The sequence below is a fragment of the Carex rostrata genome, chromosome 1 (genome assembly GCF_964058835.1).
Source record: "Carex rostrata chromosome 1, lpCarRost1.2, whole genome shotgun sequence".
Taxonomy (NCBI): Eukaryota; Viridiplantae; Streptophyta; class Magnoliopsida; order Poales; family Cyperaceae; genus Carex; species Carex rostrata.
The window spans coordinates 1,345,151-1,358,740 of NC_135918.1; the positions used below are offsets into that span (position 1 = coordinate 1,345,151).

The 13,590-nt window shown below is 30.5% G+C and overlaps 1 protein-coding gene across 1 annotated transcript; it reads left to right on the forward strand.

Moving 5' to 3' along the window:
* The first annotated feature begins 11,221 nt into the window (after positions 1 to 11,221).
* On the forward strand, positions 11,222 to 13,249 carry LOC144564878 (B3 domain-containing protein Os11g0156000-like). Its single transcript, XM_078314488.1, has 3 exons — positions 11,222 to 11,951; positions 12,110 to 12,308; positions 12,856 to 13,249. The coding sequence occupies exons 1-3, from the start codon at positions 11,348 to 11,350 to the stop codon at positions 12,866 to 12,868; spliced, it is 816 nt and encodes a 271-aa protein (XP_078170614.1). The 5' UTR covers positions 11,222 to 11,347; the 3' UTR covers positions 12,869 to 13,249.
* Positions 13,250 to 13,590: the final 341 nt, after the last annotated feature.

Genomic DNA, 13,590 nt, shown 5'->3' on the forward strand with positions numbered 1-13,590 from the left:
TAAAATAATTTATAAGTCTTCATTTTATTTTATTACTAGATTTGTACTAAATAAATAAGCTTTATTACTTTCCTTCATCACCAAAAAGATAACGAATCAAATAAATGTATAATTTATTAAATAACAAAAAAAAAAGGCTGGAGGAAGAAAACAGTAAAAAGACAACTGGAGAAAGAGAATATCTGAGAAGGTCTATTATTGGAACTTGCTTCCTGAACTGGTACTGCGCAGACTTAAAAGACAAATAATGCCTTAACCATATATATATATATCACTCCACGATACTACAACCTGACTCAATGTACCAGGTCAGGTAAAGTTCATATCCTTTTCAAGTCCAAATCTAAGCGAAATTTGTATTAATATCCCCAAAAAATAATAATTTTCAGATTCTATCCACTTTTGCGTCGAATTTCGAATTTTTGGACCATCGCTGGTTTTCTAACTTTTTTCAGTTATTTTCTTACCAGTTCAAAAATTGAGACCGGTGAGATTTTGACTTGTTTCAAGAAAAGAAACCAATGAGATTCTCACCTTTTTTTTTTTTTTACAAAACATAATTTTTTTTATTGAAATATTAGAAATGTTTAATATATATTTTTTTAAATCAAGGTTCTAAATAGCATTTATCGCGTCATAGCGAGGAGCCTCCAAAAAAAGCTATAGCGAATAACGTCACTATAGCGAAAGCTATGCCACATAGCATTTTTTTTCTTTTTATAAAAATTATATTATATATTTGTACTAAATATCAACATTATCTAGTTTCATAGAATAATAAATAATACCAAATTGATTAAAAATTATAATATTCATATCAAACCAATACAAAGTCTAAATTGCGACTCAAAATATCCATAGTAATACTAAATATCATAAACTATCGATCTTTTTCTATTCAAAATATCTTCAACGTCATAACATAATTTATCTTTTTTCTATTTAAATTTCAAAATAACCTAGAAATTGAAAAGAGAAAAAAAATTCATACTACTTCTAGTAAAATAAACAGATGATCCTTGAAGAAATTTTTTGTTAGTCCCTAAAATTTTCATAATTTACCAATTATTTATTTGATTTATCATGAATTAAAAAAAAATCAAGGACAAAATGAAAAATTTATTATAGCGGATTTGAATTTGATATAATGTAATATTCATCAAAATTAAACAATATCTTCAACATCTATTTATTTTAAAGCTCATATAAATTAAAAAAAAAAGATCATGTTGCATAGCGCGCGCTATTTGCGCTACACGCTATGCGCTATAGCGGACCGCTATTACTGCTATAGCGTTCGTAGCTCAAATAGCGTGTTTTAATGCTATAGCTTAGCGTTTAGGGTCCAAAAACGCTATAGCATGCTATTTAGAACACTGTTTAAAATAGATGGAATACAATATAATTTGATTTATTAGAAAGACTGCGATAAATAACCCGGATCAATATTTTTCGAGTCGGATTTTTCACGGATGTAAGATATTTCTTTATATGTCATTGAAAAAAATAAAAATACTTAGATTCTGAGTTATTGATCCTGGTTCAAAAGTCACTTCTAGTGCATTTAAAAAGAATTTTCAAAATAGATACAACTTTTTAGAAATTAAATGTACTAGAAGGATCACAATATTTTCTGTATTATCTAGAAGTGACTTTTAAACTGCGATCAATAACTCAAATTCAAAACATATTAATTTTTTTCAATAACACATAAGAAATATATTAATTTTTCTTACAGCCACAAAAAACCTGGCCTGAAAAATGTTGATCCGAATAATTTGTCGAAGTCTTTATAATAAATCAAATTATATTGTATTCCACCTATTTTCAAAGAAATATATTAAACATATCTAATATTTCAATACAAAAAATTAAAAAATTAAAAAAAATGTTTTGTAAAAAAATAAACCACAAAATCGGTGAGAATTTCATCGGTTTCTTTTTTTTTTGAAATCGGTCAAAATCTCACGGGTCCCAATTTGGAAAACCAATGAGATTTTGATAGATTTGGGCAATTTTCAAAATCCTGCACAAAAGTGGATAGAATTTGAAATTTATTATTTTTTTGGATATTAATAAAAAATTTCGACAAATCTAAACAGCATATGTAAATTATTTTCGCTTGACATATGGCACTAGGGGTGTCAATGATACCCTTTTAGCCGTTTACCCGACTCGTACCGTATTCAATAAAGCGGGTATGGGTAAGATTTTTTTTCGTTAGCTTATTGGGTTTGGGTATGGGTAAGATTTTTTTTTTCGTTAGCTTATTGGATTTGGGTATGGGTAAAGATTTTTTTTTCGTTAGCTAAACGGGTAAGGGTACGGGTAAAGACTATTTCGTACCCATTACCCTATAGGGTAATTATATAAAATATAATAATAGGATAATCTTTGAGCAATAATTAGTGAGTATTTTTGTTATTTAGTGTATTGTTTTTGTTGTAAAAAAAAATATTAAACACATTATTTTTATTTGGATGTCTTGTTCTTTAATTAAATAATTAAATTTGTCGGAAGATATATTTTTGTTTTTCAATTCTCTTGTTTTATAAAAAATACAATTTAGTTGAAATTAATTGCATATTTATTTTTTATTAGTAATATTATTGCATATGTGAAAAATAAATGACTTTTGATGTTATATTTGTAAAATATAATAAAACTAATTATTATAGTAGTATTATTCGTTATTCATCCGCTACCATTTCGTTACCTGATAATTTTAACGGGTAAGGGTATGGTAGGATAAGGTCAAATCTTAATGAGTAAAGGTAGAATATGGATAAGACTATTTTTAGTAGGTATAGGTATGAAAATGCTTCCACCCTATCTGTATCGTACCCATTGACACCCCTATATGGCACCTTAGTTCTTTCGTTCTTAATTAAATTAAAAGTTGCGAGTAATCATGTTTTTTCGTTTTAGTATTCGCGAGAAACCACTAGTTATGCTGTGGAACTTTCAAACAGCAACCGGTTTTGATCGAGTTTGGCATCGGCCATCGGCAATTTAGACATTTGTAGATGAGGAGTATCTCAATTAGTTGTTGGTGGTAATCAAACTGTCACGAATTTTTTCAACTAATCTGTCAATTATTTTCGATTATAATTGATTATTGCTGATTAATCGCTTGGCGGTACCTTATCTGTCTGATAACCGCATACTATTATTTACAACACTGCTTTGATGTAATTATTAATAATGGTTAACGTACAGCTGAACAAAAATGAAAAAAAAAATACATATATATATATACACCCCCCCTCACCCTCCAATATTTTTTTGAATGATCATGAGGTCGCCCCTGATTTTGATGTTTTTTTATTTCTAGAATAAAAAGGTTACCAGTAGTTAGTTACAATGATAATATATATAGAAACAGAGAATTACGACGGATCAGCTTCCGCCAATATTTAAAAAAAAAAATTACGAGGGAGATATCATTAATCGTGGTATATTTGGTAATGCTGCCGAAGAAAAAAAGGTAAAAGAAAACAAAAATGAATGAAAACAATGGAAATTGGAAAGTAAGCAACAGGTGTTATGCTATTTGGTTTCAAAAAGTCGGTAAATTTTTTTTATCTTTAAAACTTGAAAGTTTCTTCATAAATTTTGCAGGACCTACTTCCTCCTGAATTTCTGAATTTTCTGCAACTCTGAATTAATTATTTCTTAGACATTTGGTACTTTGTTATGACTAAAAAATAAGATAAAAAGAACATAGTAGCCTCAGGGCCGGCCCTGGTGCTGGGCAGCCAGGACGACTGCCCCGGGCCCCAAGATTTATGGGGCCCCAAAAGAAACAAAAATATTTTGCATATATTAAAAAAAAATTTAATCTGTATATATTAAAAATAAATAAAATATTAGGGCCCAAACTTTGAATATTCAAAGGGTTCAAACTTTGAATATTCAAAGGGTTCAAACTTTTCTATAAATAGGTATGATCTATTTATATATCAATAAAAAATTGTGTATATCAGTATTGTAAATAACGATATGCGTTTGTCGAACGAACGGGATACTGTCAAGCAATTAATCAGTATGTGGTCGATTAATCAGAATTATGCGGACAATTTTGTATTTTCATTAAAATTATGTGTATATATTCATAATTTATTAAAAAAATAATTTATTTAACTCATCAAACTGATCAAATAAACTTAATTGAACTTAGTTCTATTATTATAACATGAAACTACGCTTAACAATATACACGCACTTTACATGTGTAAGTAACACATTTATTTAATTAAAAAATAAATTCGAGAATTAAGCATTTTCAAACACTAACAATATATTATTTGAAAGACATGAAACATTCCAACATAAAATCATTAAAGTTAGTTTGTAATAACAACTTAATTTAATATATGAACATGATGTACTAATTGAAAAAATTACATCAGTAAGTAAGAAAAATATATGGTATATATATAATAGGGGGAATTTCACGTATACCCCTCAAAAACTTCAAAATTACGTATTTCCCCCTCTAAAGTTTGAAATTATGTATTTCCCCCTCTAAACTTCAAAAACTCACAAATTTACCCATTTTATTGTATTTTATATTAAAACTCATTTTAAAATCTTAAAATACCCATTTTACCCTTTATTAAAAGCATATAAAGCCCATCAAACTCAAAATTGAATCTGAACAATTTTTCTACCGTCCAAACTGCTTTTAAATATGCGTACGCAAGATCAGCACAAATCTTGATGCGAACACGCACGTATATTGATGTGACGTGCACAAATCTTAATGCGGTGCGCACCAATCAATATTGCTTTAGGATCCGTGCATGCTAGATCAACACGAAATTGAAGCACTATGCACAGATCTTAATGCGATGCACACGGATCAAACGGTAGAGGAACCCTTTAGATTAAATTTGAGTTTGATGGGCTTTATATGTTTTTAATAAAGGGTAAAATGGGTATTTTAAGATTTTAGAATGAGTTTTAATATAAAATACAATAAAATGGGTAAATTTGTGAGTTTCTGAAGTTTAGAGGAGAAATACGTAATTTCAAACTTTGGAGGGGGAAATACGTAATTTTGAAGTTTTTGAGGGGTATACGTGAAATTCCCCCTATATAATAAAGGAATTAATCAATTAATTCAAAATAAGTAAGAAGAAAAAATATATATAAAAAAATTGAATGTATAGCCAAGCACAAATAAAATTGCAATACATGTTTATGAAACTTATTATCACACAGTTACAGAAAAAAAAAATAATGTAAAAATAAATAATCACTGGAATAAACGAAAATAAATGGGAATAAACGGAAAAAAATGGACGATCAAACGAGAATAAACGAAATAATTGAGAATAATCGAGAATAATCGACCAATTAATCGGAAAAATTCACTAATAGACTTTCGATAAGTGTATTCATAACTATTTGACAGTCATTAACAATTAAACATGCATATAATAGGCCGTTAAGCCCGTTTTTTACAACACGAGTATATATAAAGGGTCCAAAAATTTCTTCCGCTCCGGGCCTCAAAAATCTTCAGAACCGGCCCTGAGTAGCCTACATGTATATAGTTTGACTTTTCCATCGGAACACCCATCACTGATATAGTTATATATTAAAATATTCTCGAAACCTTACAAATGGCAATATATGAGCTTGAGAGTTTAATGCAACAACGACTTGCGTCGTTAGTACATCTTCCACCCATAATTTCTGTCATAAATGCTAGTTCAAGAAGTAATTAAATAAAATTTCAATATCTAAAAAATTAGCAATTTCATTTAAATTTTTTTAATCTAGTTTGTTGAATATGGTGCCTTTTATTTTTTAGAAGGGAATCATCTTTAGTTTATTATTTTTTTATAGTATCAACAGAAAATGTACATAGAGCTAGTTTTTCTTATAAGAATTATGAAAAAATAATAATTATCACTCATCTGAAAATTAATTGCATGTCAATTACTCATTGGAACATCAAGAGCCAGAAGAAATACATGTACAATTAATACCATCTAATAAGTAGCAAATCGTAAAGTATTATTTGACAAATATCCATTTAAAACTAAAACATAAGAAATGGATGGATCCAGTTCAAATGAACTTGAGAGTATAGAAAGGAGACCAGATATGCCTTGTTGCAGGGGGTGTAGACAGAGGTCGTAGGTCCCAACTACCCACATGCAAGGAAGAAAAGGCCACAGCATTTAATGTTAAATAATGCAATATAATACAACATTTAATGTTAAATGTTTTAAATAGTCTCTCTCTAAAAATGGATGGCCCTGATTCTTCCACGAGCTCTGCACTAACTTTCAAGTTTGCCACCTGATCATTCATGCCTCCCTCGTCACACCATGACACCACCCCTGATTTTTTTTTTTTTGCATTTGAAGTTGTCTGATCTTGCCAGCGGATTCAAAATCTCGCCATTATTGGATGGTTCTACATAGAGCGGGGAAAATGGTATGGCGGAGCTGGCTCTGTCACGAAAGACGGAACGGCACGGTACGTGTATCAGTTATGTACCGTGACTCGCGTGTTCCGTGTCGTAATTATTCGCGTGCTATGACCATTCTTTGAAACTTTGGCACGGCACAGCACATGAAAAATCTAGTCATGGCACGTAGTCACGCGAGTCACGTGTAATTACAACCATTAGATATTGATTAAATGGTGAATATTAAATAAACTAACTTACATAATGATTAAATGGCCACGTGAGGCACAGCACGTGAAAAATTAATTTGGTCATGATACGGTACAACACGAGACCAAAGTCACGGCATATTAGTCACGACACGGCACGGTTTTTCCACTCTAGTTTAACTGTTCTTTGTAGCTTTTTTTTTTAAATATTAAAATATGAAAAATAAAAGAGTGAGTCTATGGTACTATGCATATCACGGGTTGTTATCGTGCTACGGCTCTATATTCGAGTTTTCAAATCCTAACGGTCGATCCGAACCGTTCATCTTGTTCTCCATATTAATATGTGTTTGGAGACCAAATTTTACATTTTTTGAAATTTTTTTACTATTTTTTTAGATATTTAGAAAATCACTTGATCTGAAAATTCTGGACCATCCAAAACAGTGATTTCAATAAATCTAAAAAAATAGTAAAATTTTTTCAAAAAATGTAAAATTTGGTCTCCAAACACATTTAATACGAAGAACAAGATGAACGGTTCGGATCGATCGTTAGGATTTGAAAACTCGAATATAGAGCCGTAACACAGTGCCAAATCGTAATATACATAATAGCATAGACTCACTCAAAATAAAATAGTCACTTAAAATTATGTCAACTTTTTTAGGTTGGCATGTAAATTTTATACGGGTTTAGTTATTGGTTTCTTTTCTTTTAATACGTCTCTTCATAATGTTTAGTATGAACAAAAATAATGCAAAACTCGAAAAGCAGAACATATCATTAAAATATAATTTATAGGTTGGGCATTATTGATAGTGAATATACTTGACAATTTTGGTAATAATTATTCAAATTAAGTCAAAATGATTTAAAAATATATAAAGAGATATTGTTGATCCTATAAACTAATTTCACACAAAATCTCGTAGAATTTAAATTTCATTTAATATTCTATCAAGAACAGATAACTCTGTATTATTATTGACATATTGTTGAACTACCGCATTACTTTTTCTTAAGTTTGATGCAATTTAAGTATTATTTAATATTCTATCAAAATTCATTAAATACGTACCTCTACAAATTTTAAGTCTTTCGATGAATGCTGAAACTTGTAATGAATTTTACCATTCCTTTGTATGCATAATATATGAAGTGTGTGTATGCAATTTAGAAAACCTAACTTTATTAAAATTGTTATATAACAAAAGCCTTGCTATTTAATTATTATGTAGTTTTCATCAGGATTTTCTCTGAAAATTAAGTTCCTACAGCCCATTAAGTATCTTTAAGTAAATTATAAAAAATAAAAAATAGATTCATTAATTCAGATTTTACTTCTACTTCAATATAAGATGATATTATAATGAGTGTCACTTATAGATAAAATGCAATTAACAGATTATTAGTACTCGATAGTTTTATCAGAACACATAACATGCATACACACGCAAAGTGAACTAAGAACTACTAAGTATTTGAGAATCCTCTATGGAAAGCTTTAATATATAATTACTTCGAAAGAATTAAGTTTATAAAAGCATGTTGCTACAAAAGAATAAAATATGCTAGCTGGGGCCTAGGTGTCATGCTCTGGTCTTTGGACCTCCGTTTAGAGGAATAATACCTCTCTCATTTGCTTTTTTTTTCATGGATATCGATATTAGGTAATTTTGTCTGCAAAAGAAAAAGATATTAGGTAATTTTGTAATTTGAACTAAATATGTATGATGGTGATTTAGTATTTTTGTGCCTTAATTTGTATGCTTTGATATTACATTTTTATATTAAATTTCTAATTTACTGCTAATGCCTAATGGTGATTATTGGCTCACCAGTCACCATGCTAAAACTTTATTCATACTTAATATATAGAAAATAAAAAATATCTAAAGTACTATATATTAAAACAAGATTGTTCTATAAAACTATATCCGATAATATTATTTGATCATGACACTAATTAATGTGCAGAATGAAACAAATTAGATGATCGTAAATATATTATATATCCCATCCCTTAGAGTAGAACTAGGGAGTTCTTAAGCTCACCAAAGTGTTTGGTGAGCTTAACTCTAAAATCCATCAAATTAGTTTCAAATGACGAATCCGAACTGTTAGAACCCGCCTACCTTACGAATGATGCGTCTACATGTGAAAATTTTAAACAGTCGAATTAATTTTATATAAAGTCAATTGGTCAAAATTAGAATGTTAATAAATTAATTTTAATGCATTCATTTTTTTGAACTTTTTTGACAGCATACTTTATCCTAAATTAATTCGAATATTTAAAATTTTGACATGTAGATGCATCACTCGTAGAGTAGGTGGATTTCAACGGTTCGGATTCGTCATTTGAAACTGATTTGATGAATTTTGGAGTTAAGCTCACCAAACACTTTGGTGAGCTTAAGAACACCCTAGTTTTACTCTATCCCTTATATATATTTTGGGAGGAGGGTTCAAAACCGTTAGATGTGATCTATGTTATTTTCTCTATGTGCTCATAAAAAAATATTACATTTTAATTTTATTTTTATGTGAATCAATAAGTTCAAAAATCAATGTCTAGAAATCATCCACATTAATGCATTTTTTACAAACTCTTGGTGACAATCAAAATAAAATTGAAATATCATAATTTTTTACACGTGCATAAATAAAATGACGTAGATCATATCCAACGGTTTTATTTTGACTTTTAAGTTTTAAATTTTGAGTTATTAAAGTTTTAAAAAATGAAGACATGGTGGAGGCACAAAAAATGGAGGCATTTGAACCCTCGTCATATTTTGGTGCAATAATGGAAATCATTTGCCCACTTAATTATATGTTTTTTTTTCTAATTAATTACTTGACGGGTGATCATTTCATTTTGAATTGTACCAAATTTTATACACATATATTGATCATCTCATCTAAATAATTATTTTTTATTCATTCAGAAAGAATAAATATTAGATCGGTTATCGTGATTATTAAACAGATTAATTTGGTCATCAATGTAACCCAAATATATCTATTTATAGCATTTTTTATATTTCGACTTTACAAATTTTTGTTATCAATGTAACTCAAATATGAATATTTTTAATTTTTATCATTTTTTAATATTTCGACTTTATAGCTTTCGATGTAATAGTTGCAATGATTAATATATAACTAGTATGGTGCCCGTGTGTTGCAACATAGACATATATTATAAGTGAATAAAAAAATCTTAAACAAAATGATATATTTTCATAAAAAAATAGACTAAATAACAAATAACATTCCTAAATGACATTCATACATAAATAATATTTCTTAATGATATACATATATATATATTTTATCTTTTTGACATATTTTTATACAAAAATCTCATACAAAATAACATATTAAATAAGAAATAACATTCCTTAAATAATATAAGAAAATAGAAAGAAATGAAGATATGATCAATCAATTATCAATCAATCTAAAAATTTCTTAAATAATATTTAAAAAAAAAGAAATAGAACCAATTTGAAAGATCATACAATTTGGATATAGTGAATGTGTGTCTAAATAAATTTAAACTTCTACACGTAAAAAAAATATTAAAATGATATATAAAATTAAAAACAAAAGACAGACTAATTGATTGAAGAGAAGTTTTCCTTTTAATCATTGTCACTGGTGGATCAGGATATTTTCGTAGTTAATATAAAAATGGAGATGAGAGCTAAGGAATAGAATCCGCACTAATGTCACCATTCACTGTAAAAAGTTCTCGACCGTAATTAATTTTTTTTTTTTTGTGTTTTTTAAACCTTTGTAGTGTATCAGAATTCAGAAGCATTAAATGTGTATAAATAAGTAACTTTCTTAGAAGTTTTAGTGAATCTAATCATTTAACATCAACTACGTTTTAAAATTCTGCAATGCAGTTAATTTCCAAGGCAAAATGTCACTAATATATATGTAGTTTTCATTATATATTTTGACACGTGATACAGAAGTTCCTTTAATTTTCAAAATCAGTTACGAAGAAAACTATTTTCATCATCAAAATTATGTCAATTATAGAAATAAGGTTAAATTAATATTATAATTTTAATCTTAGTCTCAATAACTGCAGTACTTGCACAGACATTTCATGTTTGCGGCAACAAATGCAGCTACATATAACATATAGCTCATATATATAGCTTATACTGCACTAGTAATCTAGTATATATTATAGTACGTACACTACAAATTCGGACGTATATGGTTTATGCGCCGCATATATTGCCACCGCATAGTAGTTTTACTTTAGCTGTTGGTAAATATTTTCTTAGGTTCTGTCCTGTGTATGCAAGGGCTCGGTTGCTGGTTACTTGTTTACCCTTGCAATATATACAAGGTAACCTTGTGAGCGGTCATCTTTTGATTCTTCCTGTCCATCTTGGTTAAAATATTTTACCCCTAAAAGGATGAAAGTGAGTAAGAGACCCCCCCCAACCTTCTCTTTGCTCACATGTTTCAGAGATCAATGGGCATAAAAAAATATTACCATTTATCTAATTATCTCTATGGTTTTCTCTCTTCTAAACATACATTTAATCTTTCCTCATTCATAGCCTATAAATGCCCTTCCATAATATATGCATGTTCCTCACTTCTCCCCCACACACCTTTATCACTCGTTCTCTTCTCCATTCCCTCTCTCTCTCTCTCTTTCTGTAAACACCACACCATGCTAACAAACCATAGCCCACAAGACTACATCCAAAGTTGGTCTTGGCAACCCCAAATGAATCCCCACCACCACCAACCACCCCCACACCTATACTACACATATGAGAAGGAGCACATGTTTGAAAAACCTCTCACCCCTAGTGATGTCGGAAAACTAAACCGCCTTGTCATACCGAAACAATACGCCGAGAAATACTTCCCCTTAGACTCTGAATCTGGTGAAAAAGGCCTTCTTTTGAACTTTGAGGATGAATCTGGGAAGGCATGGCGGTTTCGGTACAGCTACTGGACCAGTAGCCAGAGCTATGTGCTAACCAAAGGTTGGAGCCGGTATGTGAAGGAGAAGCGGCTTGAAGCGGGTGACGTCGTATATTTTGAACGGATTCACGGGGTCAGTGGTACTGGGGACAGGCTCTATATAATGTGGAGAAAGCGCGGATCGAGTGCGAATGCAGGTGTGTCGACAGGACCTGTTAGCACAACAGAGCCATGGAGCCCGGCTGCTAGTAATGGCTCATACCCGGCCAGCCCAGTGAGTTCTGGCTACAACCCCTACAGCACCACACCGGTGCAACAAGACCACTATAATTATTTCCTTCAAGGTATGTTTTGTTTTTCAGTTATGTGATTTATTATCTTTTCCTATATGTAAATTCTCTAAATCCTTTTTCAATTCTGTTAGTTTCCTTTCTCTGAAGCACAATTCTTCAATTGCCAGTATCTTACGTATATTGTATATCTTGTTATGATTATTGATAAGGTGATCAAACTAGAAATGGAGAAGAGAGAAGTAGTGCAAATAATGTGGTGGCGCCTGCTAACTCAAGGCGGTTGAGACTCTTTGGTGTGAACTTAGACTGTGTCATCAGTGAACCAGAGCCAGAGACTGTACGAGACATGAACGGATCAATGTTTGGCATCATGAACCAGAGTTCATACGCACCCGTGCCTAATTATTGGTTAGTTCCAAACCTGCATAAATTATTACCTTAATCATATCCTTAATGCTATGTTTAGTTCCTAACAATTATCACATGCATGAATAAATAACTCAAAACTCATGTGGTAAGTTGTGCTTGGTCTTTCTTCTGGTATAAATTACATTTCAGTTATTTAATGTCCAATATACAACAAATCAGACCAATAATTTGATTCTTTATTTATATCAATTATTTAATTGAGAGGGTCCAGCAATCTCATAATGCTGCCCTCCCACTCACATAAATCACCTGATTCAGAGTTTCAGACAAACAAAAATATAGCCAAAACTGCATGCATTTTGCAAGTTCTAGTCCGGATTCTGTATGATATTCACTGAGTAGTAATTGATGTAGCAAGTAATTGATTTTACTAAATTATATATATAACATTAATTTTTTTTCTGCTAAAAACTTTTGGATAATTGAACTTCCTTTATAATCATAAGAGATGTTTTTTGTGAATTACATACGTAAAAACTTGGTAACAATAATAATTGAAAGTTTGTATTCTATATTAATGGTGCAGGAGGAATTCTTGATGAAGCAAAAGAGGAGGAGATGTCAAAGGGGAGATCCTGAAACCATGCCTTGAAATCCTACCAACTAAATATTTTTGAAGCACTCCCAAGTGACAGACACCGTGATTGACTGATGTGAAAGGGAATGAAATGGATCATGAAACGGGTAATGTCAGAAGAGGCACATAACCTGACCCTATGTTTCACTTTCAAGAGTTCACTTAATTAATTTTAGTCTTTTCATTTTGAAGTTGGTACCCATTTTATTTCCAGCTATGTATACATCACCCTTTATATCATGTGCGTGATCTTTTATTTATTGGAAAGAGAATGGAGTTCAGCTGTTCAGTAGTTGTAAAATTATGAGCAACAAATTAAATGTTGAGGGACAACTTCCGGTCATATCTGTATTTATGCCATTATGTGATCTCTGCCGGTCATATCTGTATTTATGTGATCTCTGGACTTATTTCACCCCGATTGGGGAGTATATTTTGCAAAAGTACCCCTTGACACTGGAAAATCTCTTCTATACGCATCTCTCCCTCTCCGACTCTCCCAAAAAGAATTTTGTTATAAACATGTACGGATGATATCTGACGCATGAGGAATGGTCCTCTCTCTTCTTTCTACAACTTTTATTCTCTGATGGATGATGGATGGATGGATTTGAAATTGTAAGATCTTTAGGTGATGGTGTGTGGGGACCCAAAATTACTTAATTGAAAGTAAGGTACTGCCTT